The following is a 14,235-nucleotide window of genomic DNA, read 5'->3' as shown; positions in this document are numbered from 1 at the left end:
TCTGTAGAAATTAATGTTTATGTGGGGGGCAATATTATTACTATTTCTAATAATTTCTTAATTAATGGGGAGGGGACATGAACCTGCACATGAAGTAAATGAAATTGTTCTATATGAGCCTCCAAGCCTTAACTAACCTATTTTTTAAATGCAGTTAAATATTTTAACTTATGATTTATTATTTTTTCTTTTAACAGCTCTAGAGTTGGTAATGTTTATAAATTTTCTTGAAATATTACTTGGAACACTGTCTGATGCATTTTCTATATATCCTAGTAGACATAAATAAATAAATGCCTATTATTTATTGCTACATATATTAACTACAATCTGCAACACAGACAAATACGTTAAGTGAAGAATCAGTGGGAAACGGGCAGTTTTCCTCCTTACATATTTTCAAAAATTATATCATTCAGGGCTTAGTTCAACATTTCATAACACAGATTGGAGGTAGAAAATTGTAAGACGAAGCACAATACCTAAACAAACAATATGCGGTCTTTATACTGTATATTTTATATTGCTTTTGGTTTTTAAAAATTACTGTTTGTATTTTACCCTTTCTATGTTGGTCTGTGACAGTAATAAAGATTTGACTAATCAGACTGGAAGTCCCTGAGCACAGAAAGGCCTTCACTCTGGCATAATAGTTTGTTTTCCCCTCAGCAATCCGTGAGGGTTGATCCTAGAAGAGTCCCGACTTGGACTGCCATTGCCATTATGACTCCAGATGCATAGAAACACACAGAACACACACAAAAAACACAAATACACAGAAACAAGGCTACCTCAAAGGTGCATTTTCAAAAGGCAACTGGATTGTTTTTCCACTGAGGAGGAAGAATGAGATGCTTAGTCTTCATCATCATCTTCTTCTACGTCTTCCTCCTCCTCAGGGAAAAAACAGTCTTTTGAAAAAGCATCTTTGAGACAAAGTAAAACTTTGTTTCTAAACTCAACTTTATCGAAACTCCCTTGACATGCTTCTCTTGGTCCACTCTAAATTTTGTTATATCTGCTAAATTCTGTTATATCTGCTAAATTCTGTATACCATTTCCCTATAATCAAAATCCAGCAATGACCTCTCATATCATCTGACAAGTTAAGATGGATTTTTTTCTTTAAAAGATAATACAGCCAATCATCAGTTATCAGATTCCATCACATTCCTGATTTCCTACATAATAGAACAGCATGCATTTGTCATTAAACAGTTATCTATTTTGATAAGGAAAAGGGCCAAGCTGGATTCTACAAAGAGAGCGAGAGATATTAGATGCTACAGTAGAAGAGAGGTGTTTTCACAAACTTGCTAGCTTCCTCTTTGCTGGAAGATAAAAGGTGCACGTTATTGTGGTCTTCCTAAATCAATGTGCTATGCTGGATATAATGATGATAAATAGTCTACCACCAAGGTTTCTATCCACAATCTATTCAATTTCTATAGGTGGATAGGAAGCAGGAGGCTACAATTTTGGCCATACAGCAAATCACGACGGCCTTAGCAAATTTGTTTTTATTAAACTCCAATTTGTAAGTTGAAACAAACTTGGAGAGTTTCCCATTTTTGGTATCAATACAATATATTTTGAAACTTCCATAAAGCACATAACGCAACACATTAATGTAATGAATACAGAAACACTGCTTGATTAGCTTAGCGCGTCAAATGGATAAATAAAATCCCATACATAATATCAACCACATAAAAAAAGAACAAAGGCATTTTGAAATTGTCAAGTGTGGAAGGAAGAAAAAGTGGGTAAGGAAAGAATTAATCATCTACATTTTTTTTATTATAACAACCAGTACAATATCAAAATAATAGATGATTTTGAGAATAACCTGATGTTTACTTAATAGTAGTAACTATATGCACGGTTTTGTCTACATTTGCCCTCCATCTCTCCCCCTGCTCAATAATCCCAGGCAGAATCCTTCTGTAAGGGAAACTAAATGCATTATTTATGTGAATGAAGATGCTAGAAAGTCTATATAGCCTTTGAAATGGGAAGTCGTAGTTCCTGGCAAAGAGAAGCACAAACCTGTGCATTAGGGTGATGAGATAGATCTAAAATCTTGCCAAATAGAATTGCTAAGTAATAACAAACGATTCTGGGGGAAAATTCATATATGATTTTGGAAGAACAGCCCAGCAGACAGTCTCAAATTATTCTTGTAGCAATTAACTGATTGTAAATGGTTTGGGCATTTCCTTTGATCTATTAATGTGATTAAATGTAAATGAATTTACTCAGCAATTTCTAAAAGGCACATAGTGAACACAGTGATAAAAAATAGTGTTTATAGGAGAACAGAATGAGAAATCTAGTAGCTCTTAAGCACACACATGCACACACATACACATATGCAAACAAAGATTCTTATAATGTATAGTTTCAAAATAACAACCACAAAGCAACCATTGTGGAAGGCAGGACAGCACTTGTTTCCCAAAAAGTTAAGAGACTTTTCATTAGAGATGCTTGCCATGCTAGTGTTAGCATGTACAATTGTTGCTTTTCATAATTTTAATTCTATTAAAGATGCACAGATTTATGTACCTGTTGAATTTTCAAGATATAGCAAATTCATGATGGGAAAAAAAATGTTGATGATACATCAAACTTGTAAGATATAAATGCTTTTTGATAAGATGTAATATGAAATTTTAAAATGTCACAACTTTATAAAGGACTATGTGTCTGTATCAGCTTGATGCAGAAGAACAGATTAAGCAGAATTCTATTACAAAGGTTTCATTTCTGAAGAGATAAAAACCAACCCAGTTTGGTTCTCTGGTTTTTCTTGATTTTGATCATTTATTCTAGGTCTTTTCAGTAACGTAACATAAACAGCTGATGGTATTTTTAGAGTTAATAATCTTTTTCCCCCCTCTTGCCTATGTGAATCTGAGCCCATGGCAGGAAGAAGGGCCGTCTTCCACTTGAAAGATGGCTCCATCAATCCCATGAGGCCATTGATTACCAGCAACCTCTTAGCTAGACTCTGACAGCTGACATATACTTTTTTCTACTGAAGCCTTTCAGCGTGTCCAAGAAGAGTGCCTGACTGATATATTCTTTACACTAATCCTATTATAGAAAAAGGCTGCTTGCTAATGAAATAAATGTATTCTGCCCAACTAGCAAGGAAGTATAACTTCCCTAAATTGATAAATTATACATGGGTTCTACCTTACAAGGTCACATAGAAATTCCAGAAGAGTGGTTATATTAGCCTGGTGCCAGAAGAAAAGAAAGCCTCTTGTGATAGAAACCAATATACACAAACCTTTATCAGATGTACAAAGGAGCAGAGATGTACAGTATATACGTTTATGGTTATGTGGATTGAGAGGAGAAAATATAAATTAATAATTACAAAATCCATACAATGGGAAAAATAAATTCCAAATACACGCAGATTAGGAATAAATCATTTACTGGGAGATTAAAAGAGAATGCCCTGTCTTTGCTTTACTGCTTGAAATAAACAGCAATTTTCCTGCTTTCGTTATTGTACTATACAACTGAAGCAACGAAAATACTTTGTTGTAAATCCTATAGGTAAAGTCAAATGGCGGGGTTGCTACGCATAAAGTTTTATATCTCCAAAAGTGTTTCTATGGTATTATAAACATATCTTGACGTATACTGATCTTACAGTGTTTGTATAATTTTTACTTTTATTTTACTCTAATAATTTTAATTGTGGTTGAAGCTTGCTGCATATTGGAGCACTTTTTTATCAGTAAAATATTTGTATACTATACATGCCAACACAGATACCTCTCTAAAATATAAGAAACCTATTTTATTATTTAATCAGTATCACCTCTTAGACCAATATTAGTTCTCAACAATTGTTACAGAGTAACATCAGACATCACAACTTATTTGTATTTTCTGCAATTATGATCCCCATGATTTTAGGGATCAGAACATAGCATGCGTGTTGGGGGAGATACAGAATCTAGACATATCCTAACATGAGAGAAATAAAGTTTTCTATTGATATAAAATATAAAAGCAATTGTGTAGTAATGGCAGACATCAGATTTTGATCCGAAGTCACAGTGTTTTAACTATCTTTTCACAGTTCAAAGGTAGAGGGGTGAAATTAAAATCTATTCATATGCCCATCCATCCATTCACTCATCCATTCCACACCATAATCCCTTGTACCCAATTCTAACATTGAAAATGGTATTTTGAGCATGTCTCTTTAATCGCATGGCACTTCCATGTTGTTTTCAATTTGGGACTAACTTTTTATTTGTCTTTCCTATTGTTAAAATGCTCTTGCTATTATAATTCTTTTATCCTAGGGTTGGGAATCATAATAAGTTTTACTTTCTTCTGCTACAATGATGTGCAGAGACTAGGGGGAGTGATCTGGCACAGAATCACAGAATTGGAATTATGGGCCACTAAAACCCTGCCCAATGTAACACATGTCCATCTAGACATCAACCAAAGGATAGGATTTCCCCAATCTTAAAATCTACAGCATCTGGCTTTGGATATTTGAACCCATCAAAGTTGACAGATGTTCGTTGACTACGTTGATATGGAGCTTGAGCTAGAATCAGAGTTTTTCAACTACTTTCAAATTTCATGTAAAATATATATATCAGAAAGTTAGGCCAAATAAGAGTTGAATAGTTCTATTTTTTTCCTTGTTATCATTAGCTACCCATACTAAGTAACTGGTATGTTGCTTTTCTCTCCCTTTTATTTTGAACATATCTGAAGAAAATGTTTTAGTATCTTTTGCTAATTTCAGCTTATTTTGAGCTTTATTTTTTCCTAAGAAAATACATTCGGATCTTCCTGAAAACATACATACATTTAAAATGATAAAACTAGACATCTACATTAAAAGAATTTTTGCAGCAATCTGGATTTTTCAAATAGAAATGAAAGATCCTCAATGTCTTTATCTTATTAAGAACTCATCTTATTATGCATCCAGTTCCAAAGTCTTATTATTATTTCTATTAGCCTATTTTCTAGTTTCCTTATTTCACACAATATTCCTTCCAAAAAAACTTTGCTTCTCCAACTGTTTTATCTATCCAAAGACCTTCTGTTTTTTTAATCGTTCCAATTTTCATCTCCTGCTCAGTTTTATTTTACCCTAAAATACCTCTTCAAATTTATTTTAATGTGAAACCTACCAAGCCAACCCGTCATTCCTAACTACAATGCATTTATCTGATTTACATATTCATATGCCTAATTCATGATAAAGTCATTACAAAGAAGTCTGTGCCTTGCAGAAAATCTTTAGAACATAATCTTAGAATATTGGGGTAATAGGAATAAATCCTTCAGATATACTAGACCCTACAATCTTATTCACTGAATCCTGTGATTGGGCCAAGATTACACAGTATGTTGCATTATCATGTTGGATATCAACCACAACCTCCTCAGCCCAAATCCAATGATCTATCTGTGACAATGTCATCTTAGTATTACTAACATTACTATTAATATTTTCCAAGCAAGTTAACATTTAACAAAACACATTAGTATAAGCGAAGAACTCCTTCTTGAAGCATAATATAGTACACATAGAACAGTATAGTTATGGGAGAGAATGTCCTTAGAACTTTCACAATCTGATGATTCTTTGCTACAATAAAGAAGTAATGTTTTTAATAACACAACTTTTCAACATAGGCATTCTTCCAATACGAGATTATTCTGTCTACTCCAATTATGTAAAAAAATTATCTAATTATCTAAATGCTAGGATTATTTGCACATTCTGGAGTCAGAAATATTAGTAACCACTGCTTCCACAATCTGCTTTAAAGTATTGGCAGAAAACCCAATGAAACAGTTCTGCTCAAAAAAACCCCCCCAAAAAATCCCAACCCTTTCTAGAAAGGAAAGAGGGGAGGAAAGGGAGAATATTTTTTTAAGAAAGGAAGCAAACTGCTTTCTCTTTTTATGGAAGTGATTCCTTTTGCAATCTTTCTGCATCTTGTGCCTCCCAGATGTAATGGGTTTTACCTTAAGATGTGATGGAGGATTTCCGGTTTGATGTTACAGTGCAACGGATGCAGAAAGATGTGGCTCCATCTTCCGTGTTCAATTTCACCCTGCTGGGGACCCTAAAAAGGGTCAAAGGTTGCCCTAGAGAGGCAACAAAGATGGAGGGGGACCCTTGTTGATTGCGGAGGGGTGGCGGCCCTTCCGAGGAAGCCCTCCAAACCGGCAGGGGAAAGACTGGCTACATTCATGTAGCCAGTCAGAAACTGCTGACAACCGAAGGAAATAAGCACTAACGAGCAACTTTTGAGCAACGTGGATGAAACTGGGTGAGACTCTATCCTCTCTTTATAACTTTAAGACTTTTTCCTGGAAAAAACTGCCCAAAGCAAAGAATCCTCCTTGATGAGAGAGAGAAAGGGAATTTCCGCCCCATTCCCTCAGGAAAAAAAAAGCGGTAAACTAACTGCTTGGGGGAAAATGGAGAAAATTATACGATTAATTTGGAATCAATATAGATATATAACCTTGAAATTCGGGGACTAAAAATACTTTTGAGACTTTTTTAGAAAAGAGACTTGAAAATCTTGCAATATAAGTTTGAAGCTGGAAGAAGGTGTTAACAACATCTAGTGGTGAGCCACGGCACTACAATCTATTATGCTTAAAGGAAATTTGGCCTGACTCTGAAGACTGCAGCTGGAGAAGGAAAAAAAAACCCACTTGGGCTGCTTATCTGCGTGGCAAAGACGATAAACTATTTTGAAATTGGCCTGCTTGGATTATGAATATAAATGCTAGCTGACTTTTAGAGCTGTGTCGTGGAACTATTCCCCTGTAGAAGAAACAGGCATGACTGATCGAGATGATGGAACACTTTGGATTATAAACTTTTGATTGATGAATAACTTTTAATTGTTTCTTTTCTCACTGGACAGAAAGAATAAGTTTTCCATTGGACAGAAAAACCTGGACTTTGCTTATATTTGTTTAAGGGAGGCCTAAGGATGGACTGACAGGCTGGCTGGATAATTTGGAGTTCAAATGACAATTGACTGAAACTTTTTAAATCTCAAAATAGATTGGACTATAAAGACCACATACAAAAACAAAATGGATGTTCCACACTTAGTCTTAAATGGTAAAAAACCATCTCTAACATTTGTCTCCAAAAACCCCAGCTTCACATACCAACAAGAAAATGTTGATGAATCTCAGAAAGAAATTCTTGCTATGTTGAAATCAATACAAAAGACAATTGTCTTAGCTCATGATGAGACTAAAAATAACGCAAAGGAGATAAAAGAACAACTTTCTAATCTAAACTTACAAATTCAGAAAATGACTACAAAGGAACCAGTAACCCACAAAATAGAAGGAAAATTAGAGGAAGCAGATCCAAAGATGGAGGACCTAACAGAAGGAATTAACAGACAGACTCAGACAAATGAAGAATTAGAAGATGCAGCGATAATACTGGAAATGGAAAAGATATCTTACTTGTCAAAATATCAGAACACATTTGAGGATAAGGAAGAAGAGCTGATTGAACAGAAGATAAAGCTGTCAGGAGAAATGTGGAAAATTGGAGAAGGAGGGAGGCTGTTTAATGAATATAAATGGGCTGAGTGTTCTTCCAAAAATATTTTAATCATATTGTCTTTCTTAGTTCAAACAATATACACAAAAATAGGGGAAGAACTACTTGAGGACTCAGTGCATTGACTTGGAAAGTTAGTTGGCAAAGGAAAAAATCCAGAGTAAGACTGAAGAAAATAGAGGTTTTGATCCATTAGATGGGAGATTATATTATTAAATAGATGTCTGAACATACCTAAGAGAATAGATAATTGTTAGAAATAAAAGTATTACTATAACTAGAAAGATAGAATATGCAACTAGAATACTATATTTTGGTATGAGAAGGGAAATATGAAAATGTCAAGAGGGTCTGAATAAGGGAAACTTTTGGTTACCCAAATATAATTTACTATGAGAAAATTATAAGCGATAGAGACGGGATATTATATTATTAAACAGATGTTTGAATATGATTAAGAAAATAGATAACTTAGAAATAAAAGTATTATTATAACTAGAAGGATAGGATTTCTAACCAGAATATTATATTTTGTTATAAGATGGGAAATATGAAAATTCTAAAAGGGTTTGGATAAGGGAAGTTTTTGGTTACCCAAATATAATATATTATGAGAAAATTATAAGTGATAGAGATATTTTGAACATTGATGGAAAATTAAAAAAAAATTAAAATGGGAAAAACAGGATACTGATGGAACGAATGGATTTTAAGTGCAAATGCAATTGAGATATGTTTTGGCTAGAAAAGATATTATAAACTGACATTATTGATATGATATATAACAGGGCTTTTCAACCTTTTCACCCATTGTACCACTTTTAGGATATGGCAACATCCGAGTACCACCAGTCGCCTAGCAAGGTGCCAAAAACTTGATGACCAAAAAAAAAAAAAAAGGAAAAAAGTGATAAAGTACAGGTAGTCCTCGACTTACACAGTTCGCTTAGTGACTGTTCGAAGTTACAATGGCACTGAAAAAAGTGCCCTCCAAGCCACAGCTGAGCAAGACAGTGCCCGGCGGCGCTCTTCCTCCTGTCCGAGGTTTTCATTGTTGTGAGCATTTCTGTTGAGGATTGGCAGTGGGGGTGGGGTGGGGTGATGTTTGGTTTTTATTCCCCCCATCTGCTGGGTGGTTGCAGCAGGTTTTGGTCACTTCACATGACCCTGGGACACTGTGACCATCATAAATATGAATCAGTTACCAAGCATCTGAATGTAAATCACAAGACCCTGGAGATGCTGCAACATTGCAGCTGATCGGCGCTTCTTCTGGGCTCAGCAGAAGCGCCAGGATCAGTGCTGATTTCCAGCTGATTGGTGCTTCTTCAGGGCTCAGCAGAAGCACCAGGATCAGCGCCGAGCTCCAGCTGGAGCCTGGCGCTGATCCTGGTGCTTCCGCTGAGCCCTGACAGCCCTGCAGCTCCAGCTATCTCTCGCTCAGGCTTGTGCGGTGCTCTCACCGGTTCAGCTCATTCCCCTCCCCCACTACTTTTCTAGGATGGTCGCATACCACCTGCCAGGTGGCCATGTACCACAGGTGGTACCCGTACCACTGGTTGAAAAGCCCTGATATATAATACCAGAAAAATGCGATGAAGCTGTCTATATTTAATTGTACATGTATTAACAGTAACAAGAATTGTATTTGCCCAGTGTGGAAAAATGCATACAACCGGAAGAAGAGAGGATCAAAGAAGCACTGGATAGTGTAATATTGGAACTAGAGTGAGAAAGTTAATATGTACCACTGAATTACCAATGGACCCAGACAACATGTTGTTTATTAAGTATTTATGATTGTAAAATTAGAAAATTAATAAAATGTTTAGAAAAAAAGATGTGATGGACATTTTTATGGCTATATTTTGGATGATGGGGGAGTGGCAATAAAAATATATCTGAAAGACACTAGTTGGGGAAGGTGGTTTTAAAAAATCTGACTCTTTTTGCAATTAGTTTTGTATCCCAAGAATCAGTACATATTTTGTATATTTATTGAAACAAATAGAGGTATGCTGTGTTTATGAAGACTGCTAGTACTATATACTTACTAGAAGATGTATTTGTTCCTTCAGTAGAGGCAGAAATCCTGTCTATGAGTTCTGCAATACACAGAAAGCAACATGGTAATAGAGATGGAAAAATCCTATCCATTTGAAGTGGAATTTAAAATTTGTCTTCCTAGGAAGGTCAAATTCTTCGAGGAAAATGGTTGAAAAAGCAGCTTTGAATAGCAGGGAACTACAAAGAAATTACATGTGGTCCCAATCACACCAGGAATAATTTATCAAAGCAAAAATTAATCTTAAAAGTATTCCTGGAGAAAACTAGTAGAATTAAGGAAAATACTTGTAACCATTTGTAAGATTATGATAGGATATCACTGTCCTGAACTGAAGGACCACTTTATTATTACATTGATAGAAAGTACTAGAAATAAATTTAGTTTCCGACTAGATTATTTATCATGGATCAGATAAGAAAATTCAGATGTTTTGATGACTTAACATCTGCAAAGAATACATGATCAGCACTGTTTTGGAAAAATCTGTACTAGGAGCAAAATACTAAAAAATAGAAGAAATTTAACATTGCGTGTAATGTCAATAAACTTTAAATAATTAGAAACTATGAGTATCCAAAGCTTTGATTCAAAAGTGATTCCCTGAAATCACATTTTCAGATTGAACTGCATATCTGAAATGGATCTTGGTTGATACACAGACATTTCTTTTGTAGTGATAATTCAAAACTATGTAGAAAAATCTGAATGGATAAAATTAACTTGACAAGTTGACAAACTCCAGATTTGATAACCAGCTGAAGAAAAGAGAAATAAAGACAAGAGTGACTGAATTTTCAGTCTTCTATGGGAGACTGAGCCACAGGAAAAGCAAGACAGAAGATGTCCTTTATGAAATGCAAAAACTAGTCACATGCCAAAACCCAGTAACGTTTCAAAACATGCATTCAGAAGGCCACGTGCTCTGCTCTGGTTTTGGAATGCTACCACTCCAGAACTAGCAGTGTTAAAGACAAAAGAATCTCAGAAAAACTGAAGGGATGCAACATTCATTATTCTGCTGTGCCACAAAAGTGACAGATGAACAGAACAAGCAGCAGCATGCAAAATATGAGCATATAAGGTAGCTGTCAGGGAGTGGAAACTGTCTTTCAGACATTGTGAAGATTATGTTTTGAACATTCCAAATGTAGGTAGCCCCGCTGTAAATAACGTAAGCAATTTCTGTGAAAAGGAAGCTTAAAAAAGGCAAATACAATCCAAGGTGTGGAACAGAGGCAATATAAGCTACACAAGGAAAAGATCTAAATCTAATAGCAGCTCTTTTTAAACACTGTTATTTTATTAGAGGACACATGCAAACACTAGAGGAAATGAGAGGCATTAACATCTCATGCCAAAAAAGAAAGTATCTTGTCAAGGAAAACAAAGAAAAGATGAATACTTAGCAAGTTGCAACTTGTAACTGGCTGCTACAACATATAATTTAGGGACATCTTTAGAGATGAGAAAGACTCTAAATTCCAGTTGAGATCTAAATCAACTCATAAATATAGATCCTGGATCTATTTTTTCTATGATATGTCAAAACTCTATCCAAAGTATAAAGATGCAGAGAAAGGCTAGGGAAAAAACCTGAATCTGTAGAATTAACATTAGGGAGGCAAGCTATTCAACTTGACTTACGTGAGGATGAATTTACTCCTTTTGTCAAAACTGGTATCATGCCCGTGGGTTCTGAAAAAAACAAAAGCAGGAATCAGAAGCAGCGACACATGTCAGTGAACTGCCATGTGTATAAGATGGTGGTTTGATGAAATTACAGGAAAACAAGAAAAAATAGGTTACAAGTTTTAATATAATTGAAATTTATTACTATTGATCTCATATATAGCAATGTTATTCTCAATTATTGGTAATTTTTTATTATTTGTAAATAGCAAAAGTTTGAAAGATGATATAAGAAGTGAAGAAGTAGTTCTCTTGGGTCACATAGGGCATAGGCTAAGATCTAGATTTCTATGAATCTCTGATTCAGTATGTGGAGCAAAGTATATATATTTTATCTATTACATCCCATGAATCGCATAACTGAAAAAAACAATTTAGGTAATGACAGCAGATTTAAGTAATATTTTCTAGTGAAAAATAGCGCTTGAAAAAGTAACTTTAATATCTGATTTCAGAGACTTCTTTCCTCCTCATGTGGAACACACGTAGAGCTTCAGTTGACTTAAGAATTATCCATATGTAGATAGCTGGGTGTCTTGATGTATAACCGACATGTCTCTAAGGATATTATAGTGTCACACATCAATAAGAAACAAGAATATAGCAGACAAATGAAATAAGAATGGAAGGACAATTTAAGTAGTTACAGAAACTGATAATGGGAAAGTTCTGTTGGTTCCATTATTATTAAGCTACAGAATATTGTCAGATTGGCCTTCTGCTATTTAAGGTTGGTATAAAGCCCTTGGTGAAGCTACCAAGTAATTTCTAACCATGCTTTATTACTCTTTCTCAGGTTTAGATGGTCCTATATAAATTCTGGATCTGTCAGGCCCAAAAGCCAAAAAAGACTGATACTTGAAAGTTAATGATTCTTCCAAGTTGATTTTATATATATATATATTTCCACACCTATAGGCAGAATCTTGCCAAACTGAAGCACTCTCCTTATGTATCTAGCATATTGTCAGAAAACCTATTATCCTTCATCCTCTTTCTCTCACACAAGATATGGGGATTGACTGTCTCTTTTTCCTCTAGAATGCACCCTCTCCCTCCTGGGAATCCAGCCTACTATATTCAATCGAGGACCAGAGTCTGCAGGATGAGGGCTAGTAAGTTCAATCAGAATCCCAACAAAATGGAGCTCTGAGGATGGTGTGCTGGAGTAGATATTAGTCCGGGAGTAGATAATAGCTTGAGACTAGTCAATGATACATCTTCAATGGATACTCAAAATAGCCTTAATGGCCTGGAATGCTTTTAATCAGTTTGGACTAAACCATCAGCAAACCTGAGACAGTAACTCATTCTCATGCCCACTATTGCCATGCGGTTCTACATGAGGAACATCCTTTAAGGATGACATGAGATTGTCACTGGTATAGAATATTGCTATTTCAGTTTGAGGAACACAATTTAGAAACCATCTTTCAAGAGTTTTAAAGGAAAAATACTCTTTATTGCAACCTTACATCTCTTCTTACCAGAATATCATTACTCTTAGCTGCTTAAGTGATTATCCTTTTTAATCACAATTTAAGGAAAATCTCTCAGTAGAGTTACAATCTCATAATTAAATTGAAGCACTATCTGCTTTGCTTCTTAAAGAAGCAATCTTTTTACTAAATAGTAAATGAAGCAGAGATTTCATTATTCTTTTTCAAAACTCATAAACACAACAAAAAAACTGATATTTTATCATCATTCAATCCAAACTGATAGGATAGTCTTGCTTTTAGAGGAAGACAAGAAATTAGGATTTCAAAATTCTTCAAACCATAATTGTTGACAAGCAGTTCTACAGACCTTGTTTTTTTATTTTTAACTTAAAACCAGACCAGACTAGGATTACTTGAGGATTTTATTTGGTCTACTTGTTAAAGATAAGTTTATACCTTCTCAAAAGTATGGAGTGAAATATACATGCATCTCCTTCCTATATCATCCAGTTCTGACTATTTCTTTAAAATATTTGAAATATTTAATTGCATCAATGTATAAATAAGCACCAAAATTTTGCAATAAATGAACATTAAATATTATTCATACAACTAGATCTGCATAAGATCTTTAGATATTTTATGGAGAATTAATATATAAATACAAAAATACACAAGATAAAAATTATAAGCAAGAAAAAAAGTGATCTATATATCTCAGCCTTTCCAATATATGTTGCATTCTGGGAATGGAAAGTTTTTCAAAAATAGGATTCATAAGCATTATAGGAAAAGCAACATAGCAAAACTGAGGACTTTGTTTTGTTTGATCTGGCAGCATAGTAAGAATGCCTTCCCCCAGTTTTTGTAAAGATCTCCTCTGGGATACTTTGAAGAAGAGGTCTATTGTGGATGGAAAAGGATGGGAGATGAAAACTAATAAGGCCCCCAACATATAATTTATTATCCATCACTAAAAAGGAAGAAATCATACAAACATTTGTTATGAGCTAATATGAAGATCCATGTAGGTACAAAGGCAGAATATTACTACTTTAATCAATCAAAGGTGTGTTTCTTATAGGATTATTTTAAGTTTTAGTGGACTCACAGCTGTAAAATCCAAAATTTATGCATTTTTTTTAGGAATAGCCAAAATGTCACAAAACGGTGGGTAAGCTTCTGAGACATTCAACATTCTTCATTAGGGAATTTGTTATCTTCCCCTCCCCAAAAACAGCCAGGACACATCTAGAATATTGTATTAATATCACTAAAGTGTTCCAAGCTCTGAGATAGGCAGAATATCACACTGTAGTTCATTATAGCTGGGGGGGGGGGGGGAATAAGCTTTTGGCATCATCCAGGAAAATGGGAATGAGATAAACAGAAAACAGGAAGAAATTACTTAAAGTGCGCTGCCTGTT

General features: G+C 34.8%; 1 protein-coding gene across 1 annotated transcript in view; it reads right to left on the bottom strand.

Moving 5' to 3' along the window:
* Positions 1 to 11,372, bottom strand: part of NRG1 (neuregulin 1) — a gene marked incomplete at its 5' end in the record, with an annotated part of 107,649 nt that extends 96,277 nt beyond the window's left edge. Inside the window, one exon of the mRNA XM_015818473.1 lies at positions 11,322 to 11,372. Coding sequence (XP_015673959.1) covers positions 11,322 to 11,372 — 51 coding nt within the window. The remainder of the gene's footprint in view (positions 1 to 11,321) is intronic.
* Positions 11,373 to 14,235: the final 2,863 nt, after the last annotated feature.

The sequence above is a fragment of the Protobothrops mucrosquamatus genome, unplaced genomic scaffold (assembly GCF_001527695.2).
Source record: "Protobothrops mucrosquamatus isolate PMUCROS unplaced genomic scaffold, P.Mucros_1.0 scaffold744, whole genome shotgun sequence".
Taxonomy (NCBI): domain Eukaryota; kingdom Metazoa; phylum Chordata; class Lepidosauria; order Squamata; family Viperidae; genus Protobothrops; species Protobothrops mucrosquamatus.
This window is presented reverse-complemented; position numbering and strand designations above follow the sequence as displayed.